This window comes from Musa acuminata, chromosome BXJ3-2, assembly GCF_036884655.1.
Source record: "Musa acuminata AAA Group cultivar baxijiao chromosome BXJ3-2, Cavendish_Baxijiao_AAA, whole genome shotgun sequence".
NCBI classification, from domain to species: Eukaryota; Viridiplantae; Streptophyta; class Magnoliopsida; order Zingiberales; family Musaceae; genus Musa; species Musa acuminata.
In genome coordinates this window covers 33,640,406-33,652,165 of record NC_088350.1, presented here as the reverse complement: position 1 = coordinate 33,652,165, position 11,760 = coordinate 33,640,406, and the positions used below count along the sequence as shown (strand labels likewise).

General features: G+C 37.8%; 2 protein-coding genes across 4 annotated transcripts; both read left to right on the top strand.

Moving 5' to 3' along the window:
• Positions 1-371: 371 nt before the first annotated feature.
• On the top strand, positions 372-4,081 carry LOC135631677 (large ribosomal subunit protein eL20z-like). 2 transcript variants are annotated; one of them, XM_065139435.1, is made up of 5 exons: positions 372-559; positions 2,165-2,222; positions 3,052-3,175; positions 3,249-3,366; positions 3,764-4,081. In XM_065139435.1, the coding sequence occupies exons 2-5, from the start codon at positions 2,213-2,215 to the stop codon at positions 3,815-3,817; spliced, it is 306 nt and encodes a 101-aa protein (XP_064995507.1). In that variant the 5' UTR covers positions 372-559; positions 2,165-2,212; the 3' UTR covers positions 3,818-4,081. The 2 variants fall into 2 exon arrangements, with proteins under 2 accessions (XP_064995507.1, XP_064995506.1); XM_065139434.1 differs by lacking the exons at positions 372-559; positions 2,165-2,222 and having other exon boundaries at positions 3,006-3,175; positions 3,764-4,069.
• Positions 4,082-5,256: 1,175 nt separating this feature from the next.
• On the top strand, positions 5,257-11,131 carry LOC135631653 (uncharacterized). 2 transcript variants are annotated; one of them, XM_065139397.1, is made up of 7 exons: positions 5,264-5,736; positions 5,864-5,963; positions 6,048-6,168; positions 7,479-7,600; positions 7,710-7,831; positions 9,464-9,623; positions 10,780-11,131. In XM_065139397.1, the coding sequence occupies exons 1-7, from the start codon at positions 5,499-5,501 to the stop codon at positions 10,787-10,789; spliced, it is 873 nt and encodes a 290-aa protein (XP_064995469.1). In that variant the 5' UTR covers positions 5,264-5,498; the 3' UTR covers positions 10,790-11,131. The 2 variants fall into 2 exon arrangements, with proteins under 2 accessions (XP_064995470.1, XP_064995469.1); XM_065139398.1 differs by lacking the exon at positions 10,780-11,131 and having other exon boundaries at positions 5,257-5,736; positions 9,483-9,618.
• The last annotated feature ends 629 nt before the right edge of the window (positions 11,132-11,760 follow it).

Sequence of the window (11,760 nt, the reverse complement as noted above, 5' to 3'; positions counted from 1 at the left end):
TCGATCTAACCATCTTTAGATGCACTTTGTATTTTGTTCGTTTATGCGGATTGTGTGGGTCTATGGAATCTATTCATAGCGGTTCGAATTGCTCTGATGGAGACGGCAACAACAGATTTGGCGAGTGATGACAGGCGGACAGCTAATGGGGAGTGGGCTGGGCCACCTGTCCTCTGCACTAGCGGTTACTTTTACTGTGTCACGTTTGTCCTCCGTTGCTCCTCCCAGCTTCGTTTCTTTTGCCGTCCGTATCAAACTCAAGACCGAAAATTGACATAGTCGAATTGAGATTTACATCAAATTTGGATAGTCTCATCATAATTTTGACTGTCATGTCGCTGGTCAATGCAAATTCCTTGGCTTTGTTAGGAGGAGGATCATATGCTTGGCTTCACCGATGGCGCATTGTTAAGCATACCCAAAGGTCAAGAACACAGCACCTCGAACTGCGGCGTCGCCCCTCGCTTCTCCGTCCCTCGTTCTGGTCTCCTTCGCTGCTAATTCTTCGACTCTTCGAACTAATCCCATGTCGTCGCTCCCTGTTCTTCTTCTCTCCGAGGTAATCGGGTCCCAACCGCCATTTCTTTTCTTAGTTCTTTCCCTTGATGGGTGGCGTCTACTATGGCTGTCAACGAATTCTATGAACCGCACCAGCTTTCTGTAGATCTTCTTTTTTGTGGGTTCCAACGTCGAACAACGGTTTGATGTGAGATTCGTGTTCCTCGTTGTCTTTCTCCTGAGCGGTTTGACCCCATGTTAAGTTCGCCTGAGGCGCAATTTGATTTTGAGGATGCTCGTGTTCTTAGATGTCGGCAATAGAAGTAAGGTCACTGTGACAACACTTGAACGCAGTGTCCTCCCATTATAGTGTGTGTCTTATCTTGTAGTGGACAACGACCAAGATTAGATCTCTGCAAAGAGATGCATTGGAGTAAGGAGGATGAAAATAGAGAATACTTGCATACAGAACGCGTGGTAGTTGCATGATTCGAGTAATAGGATTTGCCAGAAGCCTGATCAAGGTCGAAATTGTACGGAAATGGTTGAGAAGCCAAGTGAAAAATGAGGCCTTTTTTTAATGTGCAACTGTCTGTGCTTCTTCATTGTCTTCTGCTATCGTGAACCAAAACCTGTGAGAATATACATGTGAAGTCTGAGGACAATGGGTGAAATCTGTAGTGTTTAAGAGAGGATATTCATCTAAGTTTGATAACGTGACCGGTCTTGATATAACAACCATCCCACGGAAGATACCCTGAAAGAGTGAAGAATCCCTCAGGATTTATGTGTTAAAGGAGTGTAGGTTCGGTAGTGTGCTGTTGTGCAAACTCAGCATGTTTCAAACTAAATTTAGGAGATACTTCACTCTAAAGAACAAGAGTGTAAAAGAGATTGCCCTAACAGATTGTGTCTCTTTGGAAACACAAGCTAAGGGGCAGAATACTAAATATAAACTATGAGGATTCATGGGCACAAAACCGACATTAGAAAGATTTGATTTGTAAAAAGTTAGCAGTAGGTCATAACCTTTTGGACAAAATTTAGGAAAAGAATCACTCTAAAGAAGAAGAGCGTATAAAAGATTTCCCTAACAAGTGGAACGCTAAAGATAGCTATGATGATTCATGGATGCATAACCAACAATAGAAGTTTTGATTTATAAATAAAAGCCTTAGCGTTGCAATTCTAGCAGAGATCATGTTGCCAAAAGAGGATATTCATAAATTATTGATCTGTCAGCCATTCCATGATTCACCACAGGAATAGGTTTTTTGGTTGCTATGATGGATGTTCTTTTCTAGGGTGTTCTTGTGGGTGGTACTGCCTTTTGGTCATTTAATTCGTTGCTCTTCCTTGTGGAAGTTATGAAATAATAGCTTATGTTGTTTGAGGTTTTAGTGATACAGTAGCTACTCTTTCAAAATTTTCACTATTTAACGTTAATCAGTTAATTGTGCTACGTTGTTGTATAGTCATTATAGAAGTAGTTTTGATGTGTTGTGTTATAATTGCAATGTGACCATAGAGTTATATGCATGTCTGCTCTAGCAAGTCATTCTCAAAATTACCTTAGCATTACATTCATGTCCACTTTGGCATGTCATTCTCATGCAGAGTACTGTTTCCTTGCTCATTTTAATGATAATGAGAATGTATGAAGCAGGTGCTTTGAGACTGTCAAATAAAACTGACATACGCAGTTCACACAGAGATGGAGCAAGGTATCATCTTCCTCTGGTCCTATGACCAAATGTTGTCTGTAGAGTCTCTTGTTGTCTTGTACAAATGAACTGTATGTCTAAGACCAGTGTCTTGCATATCATTCTAAAGCATTTGATATCAGAGTAAAATATGATGATAATGTTAGTAGATAGCAGCTTCATATGTTCGGAAACAATCGTTTCATTTGGTAAGAACTGGTGTAGGTTTGCATCAAACAATTGACCCTAGATTTTTTGTTGATACTATGAAATGTTTTCCAATCATAGTTGAAGATGCTGTTTCATAACTTATAAAAAAAAAAGATGTTGTTTCATATGTCTTGCCTAGTGATAACCAAATTTTTATATGTTTGTGATCGTTACCTTTGATTGCAATTTTAGTCCAGTTGTGGTTAAAGATTTTCTTATCCTCCAGTTCACTTGATGTTAACCCAACTATTGAATGTTTGTGAACAATCACAGCATCCTTCTTATCCATGATGTAGAAAGTCACCATGCTGTTTGAAATTGCAACCCTCATCTCTAGAGAAATTTGTCTGGTACCTATTGTGAACCATTAATTCCAACGTTATTGGAAATATAAGACCACGAACCCTCAGTGTTTGTGGCACAAGCGCTACTTAAATAATTAAGTGTCCGAATTGGTTTTGCCCAAAATCTGTTTGAGAACATTGTAAGATTCGTCAATTGTGATGTTGCTATCTTAGGGTTTCATAAGTTCATTGGAGGATATGACCATTGAATTTGTTTGATTGGAAACAAAATCTGCCAGAATATTTGTTACTTTAAAACAGTGTCATGGTTGATAAAAATCTCATGTTGACTACAGGGAGATCTCATGGTTGTAAGGACTGTGGTGGAAGGTATATTCTGCTGAGAGATGATGAAGACCCTCGATTGGCAAGGTTTAACAGACGGCTTCCCTGCTTTGGGTGTGGTATAGGATGGTCATCGTGAGTATGGTTCCATATCCTGTTTATCCTTTTGTCTACTGTATTTCTATTTTGTGACATTCATTCTTTGCAGTTTGCTTTTGGGATTTTTATGCCCTTTGATCTGGTACTGCGCTGCAATTCTGTACTTATGCAAATACTATGACAACGATCCACGTGAGCGAAGTGGACTTGCTGCCTCTGCAATAGCTGTCAGTTCTACCCCATTCCTCTTTTCCTTTTTTTCCCTTTTAATGCAACAATACTTGGTAGAAACTTCCATCAATTAAAATATTAGTGTTGACTTGATAAAACACAATAAAGAGGTGTAAAATAATTGTAAATCAAATTTGCATAGTCCACCACAATTTGCTAGTATACTACGGCCACTTTGGTGATCAAGTTCATTAGACTGAGAACTTTGGCTGAAGATATTTCATCATACATGTAGATATTTTGCATCTGAGTCATCTTGCAAATTTTGGCCTTTCTTCTGGGGTAAAAAAAAGGATTGATATCTTACTAGTTCTTCATAGCTGTTTCTATTTCATTTCTTGGGATGCTTCGGCTGGTGAATATGTAATTCTTTTTTTTTTTTGGTTCCTGCAGGCATTGGTCTCTACGATTGTAGTGCTCATTACATTAGCTGTCATTTTTCTCTAGTCAATCACTATTTCCTGTATGAATTCAGTCAAGTTGCTTCTGTATCACACAGCGAAAATGGTAAATTGAAGATTAGTAAGCTCGGCAAGTGAAGCATGATCCAAAAGTTTGTGTTGTTCAGTGTCACTCATCTTAATTACTTGTTTAATTCTGTACCTTGTGTTAATATCGCATGTATGAGCAAAGAATTCTTGTTCACATTTACACCTGATTTATTCATCTGTTTGATAAAGCACTACTAGTTATGACAAATTTTCTTTTTCACATTTACACGATTAAATCCTCTGTTTGATCAAGCACTACTTGTAGTAGTAACACATTTCTTAACTTTTATACTTGATCTGAGATTGCCCTGTTAGGATGTTTAGATGTCAGTATTTCCAGTATAAAGACTCAGGACTCTATTTGTAATTAGAATGAAATGAATTTTATGATGTTCACACTTTTGCTGCGGTTTCAAGAGTCTGGGATGGTTTTTCCTAGTACTTGTTCCTATTACTTGCCAAATCTCTTAATATTTAGTGGCTTAATTCTGCCAAAGGTTAAGAGTCTGGGATGAATCTTCATAGTACTTGTTGCTATGGTCACTTAGCAAATCTCTTACTATTTATTTAGTGTCTTAATTCCACAAAAGGTTATTTGAGTTGCTCACAGGATGAATAATCAGATGCAGGTCAGGCTTGTTTGCACAAATTGAGTTCAGACTTAGATTGTCCTATAACACTTGGATGACTACTCTTTCTCATTTAGATAAAAGGTTTCATTTTACATCCTTAGACTACATTGTTTTGCTTTTTTACTTTCTCTAGACAAATTCTTTATCTGCATCAGTTCCATTGATCTGAATTTAGAAGAATATTTACTTCAAGGGCTCAAACTTGTGTTTTATGGAAACATAGTAAAAAAAAGTTTTATGGAAACATACACACACACATATATATATATATATATATATATATACATTACATCTCTTACAAAAAGAAAAAAGAATGTCATATGTCATTTCATATTCAAGCATATCATATTAGGTACTACCAGATTTGGATTACATTGATGGCAATGTAATTGCTACAGCTTGAAGCCAGTTGTAACAACGCTCATACCAAAGGTACAAAAGAAGACTCCTTATTGTTTTACATCTACTCTTAGGAAGGTAACACAGTTGACGAAACCACACAGCTACGTACATACCACTTGCTTGACCCATAGGTAGAAGAACAGGTGAAATTTATTGGTATAATTTATCGTCTTTTCAAACCTTCAATTGATTCTAAGATGTTACTATTAAGGGTTAGAGCTTCAAAACCTTTGACAAATGTAATCTATTTGTTCCCGATAATCTCGACATGAATAAATAGGAAAGCCATCATAAGATAATGTGCAGAGTTATTATTCAGAATAATCTATTATAATAAATTAGCCCATCCGAAGCTGATGTGGCGTCCACGTGGCCGAGACGTGACATCCGGAGGCCGATGTTGAAGTGGCCGTGCTTTCTCCCACCGGCTTTGTCGTTGCCCGCTGAAGGTCTTCTTGAGGTGGGCTCCACAGACCCCCCACATACCGTCAGGAATAATAGCGAGGGTAGGACAAAAGGGTAGCGGGAACTGTAGGGGAAGTTTTTAGTTTGGATATGGAATAGTTCGTGGGTTTCACACCGATTCATGCTAAATGTGCTGTCATGTGTTCCGTGGGAAGCGAAGGGGGAGAGCGAGGGAGGCGAGAGAGGGGAGACGAGAGGAGGATGCGGTGGGCGTGGGATCAGCAGCAGCTGCTGCTGCTGCTGCTGCGGGGGCGGGAGAACCGAGGGCGGGTGTGGGCGGGGGCGATCCTGCTGTGGCTGTTGCTCATGCTGGCCACGCCCAGGATCTCCCACTCCCACGCCTTCCACCTCTTCGCCGATATGCGCAACTTCTTGGGTGAACCACTCCCTCCTCCTCCTCCTACCCCCGCGTCCCTTACCACCCCATAACGACATCCCAATCCCAATCTTTGTTTCTAATGGCGACATCCCCTTTTGCCTCATGGTTTCTTATTTGGGTGCAGGTGTTCCGAATACTTTAAATGTGCTCACGACCTTCCCCTTTTTGCTCGTCGGAGTCCCCGGACTCGTCCTCTGCCTCTCGGGCTGTTGCTTCGGCATAAGGTTCGATCATCGTCGCGTGCTTGTTCTTTCTCTATCTTATTTTAATGATGTGAAGACGAAAAAAGATATGGTTTTGATTGGTAGCTTGAGAGGAGAGATGTGGGGCTGGGCGTTCTTCTATGCCGCGACGGCCACGGCTGCTTTTGGGTCCGCTTATTATCATCTGAGGCCCGACGATGATCGCGTCGTTTGGGACAAATTGCCGGTATTCCCCTCCCCCCCTCCCTGTTCTTTTCTTCTCTCTCTTTTCTTTTAGTACTTTATTGTTTCGATTGATGTTAATTTTAGCTTTCCGAATGAGCCAACCCGATATAAAGAAGCTTTTACCATCGGGAACTCAATGAGAGTAAGATGTAAGATATTTGGCCTATGACGTTGGATGCTTCCAAATATATTCCACTACTTGTCTTGCTGTTTAGAGAAAAGAGTTGGAGCAGCATGGATTACGCAGTGGTGAAATTTGACGGGTATCAAGAGAGACACTATCCATGTACTTGAGAGTTTTTCATTGCAAATTTGCAAATTGCAAGAAGCATTTGGGCATTGTCCATTGGGAAGGTCAGTCAGGCTAATATCAAGCCATAATCAACTTCTCTCTACCTTTTTGAAGAGGCAGTTGAACTAGTAGAAGATATGGTGTCACTTTGCACCCAATCATCAGGATAGGATTTCCTTTAGTAAACAGCCTTCCCTTTCAGGTAGACAAAGGTTAGGTTTGTTAGTCTTTTGTTTTCTTGTTAACTTTAAGTTTTCAAAGTCAGAGATATATTGGTTGCCTTGACTGTGTGCTCCATTTTTGTCCTTGATAGTAAATAATTACATAACTGGTTACCTTGGCTGGTTTTGCTGATAAATAAAATTTTAATACCCCTTCTTCGCAAATAAATTAGAACGCCTGCAGATCAAAATTTGTTGTTGATATTTACATATGATTTTATTTGCTTTCCTTACCAACTTCATGGTAATGATTATATAAGGTGCTTAGAACCCTTTCAAGAAACAAACATTTAGCGAGCCACCTATTCTGTACCACAAAAATTGGAACATTTGGGCCTCCACCTTAGATATGTGGCCTCAATTTGATAAATATTTGGATATTCCCCTCAAGTTCACTTTCGAAATTATGCTAGAGCAGATTCTAGTTACCTTCACTAATGAAATTCTTGGAGGTAACATATCTAAATTTGTTTTGAGAGGTTTCGAAAGCATCAACTTAGCAAATGATTCTATTGGGTTGAAAAAGGTTTATGCTGTGAGACTCTGGGAATTAACATATCTTGTCAGGAATTGCCCAAATGGTACACGATATTAGTTAGTGTTAGTTTTATTACCAGAATTCTTGAGTCATATCATTTAAGCATGCAAATGTCATGGTTTATTTAACTTGCCTGTATGGACATGATGGACATTGAGCAGCACTTGGCTTGATACAGATTCCGATGCTTTATTTTTAAGCTTTCTTTGTCCATGTTTTTTTGGTCTAATAGTTATCTTTTAACATTTGTCTTTCTGCAGACGATGACTTCAGCTTCTTCGCTCTTATCTATATTAGTTATAGAGAGAATAGATGAGCGGATGGGCATTTCTTGTTTGTCTTCCCTCATAACACTTGTTCTTGTTAGCATTGCATGTGAGAGGTGATTAATTTATTTTGTACTCTACATCCAATATTTCTTGCTAATGGTGAATGCTTAAAGATTATGTAACATAATCTTTTGTTGAATGTGATGTCTTAGTTGGTTTCAGGACTTTCGATGATCTGCGATTGTGCATGATGTTCCACATTGTGCCATGCATTGCAATCCCTGCTTTGCTCTTCTTATTTCCACCCAAGTATACACATTCCAGATTTTGGTTTTGTGCAACAGGTAGAACTTTAAACGTATGTTGTGTTTTCTGTTTACTATTTCCTCCATGAAGCAGGCAAGTATCGCGGATCATAAATTGCTAGAATTTTTACAACTCTTGCAGCAGAAATTACCTTCATTATGCTCTTATATTGATAATCATTAGTCATTACATCATAATTCTAGAAATTCACAATTCATAAGAAAATCTTGTTTTCATTATTTTTGGTAGTAGCTTAGCTCTATCAGCAGGCACTGTCTCGATGCAAATAGTTAGTTTTTGGAAATCCAAGATATCAACATAATATGAAGGGAGGTGATAACCAAGAATGACAAGAACTTAATATGCCATAACTCTAGATATATGCTTCAGCAACTTTTCTTTCCTCAAGTGTTCTGTCATTTGTCATCCAATATATTACAAGAATGAGATGCTAGAATTATATGATGTCTGGGGCTTATATGTTTGTCTTTAAATATCAACTTTTTTGGTTCTACTTTAAGTGATGTGGTTTTTATTGGTAGTACTGGATGTAAGCAAGTGTGCATATACCAGCATCAGATCTTTTTTTATATTTTTTATGTTTTATAATCTATTAAAATTGTTGCCAACTGTATCTTTATATTTCATCCTCTCTCTCTGTTTCTCCTCTGTCACCATCTTATTTTCCTCCACCTCTCCTATTCCACCTCCGCTGCCTTCTCATCCTCCTGTTAGTACGCTTTATCTCCTCCTCTCTTCCTCCTCCTCTCTGGTCTAGGTTGGTACCAACTGGTATTGTCTCATATGGAGTGTCAGTGTGCCAACCATACCAGGACCATACTAGTTCTTGCACTGATAGATATTGGCATCGGACCATTGTTTTAATTCATGCTTAGATGTTCTTTTTTAAACTCTTTTTATGGTTATTTCATCAGCAGTTTGATTGATAAAATGTTTTAAGGGATGAAACTATTTATAGACAGTCATGCGATATCTAATTTGGAGAGATGGTAGCAACTTCATTTAGATAGGTTTCTTGTTAGTGAAGCTATAATGAACCTTTTATTATATGTTCGAACATGCCTTCACTGCAATTATTTAGCTAGGTCATCCTTATGTAATATTAATAGCCTATGGCAGATTCTGTGGGCACTAAATCTTAAATTTGGATTAGAAGTTTGAACAAGGAATGAAAATAATATAAATAATTCAGACTATTAAATTTAGAAAAATTTGGCCTTTAATATAATGGAGCAGTATCTTATCATAGGTCCCAAATTAATTTATCAAGTCTTTTTGGTGATGTTGTTGGACTGTTTGCCATATACACATATGTAGTAGATAGCCATTTTACTGCAGATACAAATGTAACCATTTGTTATGGGAATCAACTTTGGTAAGATTTCTATAGTTACTGACAACAAGTTGTGCCAATTGTAACTTCCAATATATCTGCACCTGGGTGAACCAAAGAAAACAGTCATGAGACAAATTTCTATTTCATCAGCAACATTTTGTTTTTTCTTGGTGCCACTGGAATGTTTTACAATTTTTTTGTGTTCCATACTAGCACTAAATGTTCTAGTCATGCATGAAAAGGTTCATTCTTTAGTTGCAGTTTTTTGACAGTATACATAAAGAACTTAGAGATAACACTGTAATTAATGCAGGATTTTACCTTCTAGCTAGATTTGAAGCCATTGCTGATAAGAAAATTTACAGTGCAAGTCGATACATCATAAGTGGGCACTCTTTGGAGCACCTGTGTTTGGCAATGGTTCCTATCATACTTACAGTGATGCTTTGGTTCAGAAGTATTAAGATTGCCAGGTATATGCAGATTGTTTAATCAAGGGACTCCATTCAAGTTAATATATGATTCGAAAATGCATCATGCTCTACAATCTAGCTTACATATGTTAAAAGACTTGTAAGATTTGGTCTATGATATCAGTCACATCTCAAATTTTGGTTGCATCTAGATTGGTTGATCGGATGAAGAAACCGCCAGTGAGATGGTAGCATAATAAATATTGTTCAATGCTAAGGATAGAGTATCATGCATGCTTGTATATGTCATACATTGTTATGCCTAATTTCCAATGACCTGCCCTCTGGTGTCCAATCAAGAAAACATTCCATGTGAATTGCTATGTACATACATAATGCAATAGTATTTGCCTCGGAGGATTCAGATTAGGGTGTCGTCAGTGTTTTTCTAAACCATTATAGACATGCTCCTTGGCGAGGGATAATAAATATTCCTCCCATCATGTGATATGATTACAACCTTATTTTGGTCTTTTTAGTTTCTGGACAATCGGTGGGATCCCAATCCATAACCTGTTACTGTCGTAACTTTAAAACGTCGCCGTTGGCCTTTTCTTCTCAATATATGTATATACCCTACTTCATTATGCTGTCTGCACCTTCTCAAGTTGACTTTGAAGGAAGAAGTATAGGAGTTTCATTCTGTGATTTGTTCCACTAATTTAATCAAGAGAGGGAATGAACTATTGGAGGTACATCAACTTTAAGGTTGACTAACCACTTCACCAGCAAGAAACCAAACTTTGTGATGTATTAAGTCTTAAGCGACAGACCACATCTTATCATACTGGTGATGTGCACTTTATCACAATGCTCTCATCTGTAATTTTGTTATGATGCATTGGCTTGATAACTGCAGCAACAAAATTATATTTTCTTGACCTGCACCGATCAATTAGTATATTTCTGGATGCTTAGTAAACTCTTGAACATGATGCTATTCTTACTATTTGCAATTGCAAGTTTATACTAGCACCACTGTCTAAAAACTTCCACTGGACGTCATTGCCATTGTTTTAGGAACCGATCCTATTATGATATTTCAAAGGGTACCATCTTGTGTGATTGATATGTGTCGTCGATCTAATTTGCTACGTGAGATGAGCAGTCAGTTTTCCTTAATTGTTCTAAGTAGGTATCTTATTCAATCATGCAGGGACTCTTAATGCAGGTCTCTTTAAGTCCTTATTGCTGGAAGCACCGCTGCACCAGCACCGCCAGTGATCATCTTCTGGTACCATCAAAGTTCCCGATATGTGAGAGCATCAAGAAACAACTTGGTGATTGCATCAAACTGACACTGACCTGAAAGTTAATATAAGCCCTAGTTGATGTTTGGTGACTACGTTGATCATTTACTTTCTTTGTAGGATTTTTAGAGTAGCAATTGCCTGTTGCTTCTTGATGCATCATCAGATGATGTAAATGACTTGACTGATTAAAGCGCAATTTTCCGAATCGCAAAATGTACTGGATGCGTCAGCCATTGTGAATTGTGGATTTTGAGATCTTGGCTGGTATTGTTAGCTACGAATTGTGGATTTTGAGATCTTGGCTGGTATTGTTAGCTACGATTAGTCGGTCTTCCAATTCTTTGAGATCATTACATTGCTTCTCTCATTCTCGTTGGTTTCCACTGCAAAGCTAAGGTGTAACTGATGCTAATGCACTCTTATGACTAGTAATGGAGGAAAAAGATTTTTTTGTTTTTTGGATAGAACAATTATATATTTATTACAAAAATGAGTACAAGCAGTTTCGGAAAGATGCGAGCTCAACTTGGATGATCGAAAAGATCATCATCATCATGATGTATCATTTTTTGTTGGATCTGACAAAATTGTAAGATTTTGTTATTCTCTCCAAGAACATGACAATTAGAAAAAAGAAAATATCAGTAATAGGGTTTTTTCTTTTTTTTTCTGCTCTGGGGAAAACTAAGGTTAATTCAACCCCTTCCCCACCTTTCTCATAAAATATGCAAATGAAAAGTTAAAAGTATCATATTTAAAGTATATATAATATTTTTTGTGACACGATAATGCAAAAATATAATATTAAAACTCATCACTAAATGCCCGATGTCGCAACGAATAATTGATACATGACCAATGCATTAGTGATATATAAGTACTCA

Bases quoted from the DNA above. Each gene is read 5' to 3' on its own strand.
- LOC135631677 (XM_065139434.1), top strand. From the start codon at position 3,021: ATGGTTGATAAAAATCTCATGTTGACTACAGGGAGATCTCATGGTTGT. The intron at 3,176-3,248 runs GTGAGTATGGTT...CATTCTTTGCAG, and splicing joins TGTGGTATAGGATGGTCATC to TTTGCTTTTGGGATTTTTAT. The intron at 3,367-3,763 runs GTCAGTTCTACC...TGGTTCCTGCAG, and splicing joins TTGCTGCCTCTGCAATAGCT to GCATTGGTCTCTACGATTGT.
- LOC135631653 (XM_065139397.1), top strand. From the start codon at position 5,499: ATGTGTTCCGTGGGAAGCGAAGGGGGAGAGCGAGGGAGGCGAGAGAGG. The intron at 5,737-5,863 runs GTGAACCACTCC...ATTTGGGTGCAG, and splicing joins CGATATGCGCAACTTCTTGG to GTGTTCCGAATACTTTAAAT. The intron at 5,964-6,047 runs GTTCGATCATCG...TTTGATTGGTAG, and splicing joins GGCTGTTGCTTCGGCATAAG to CTTGAGAGGAGAGATGTGGG.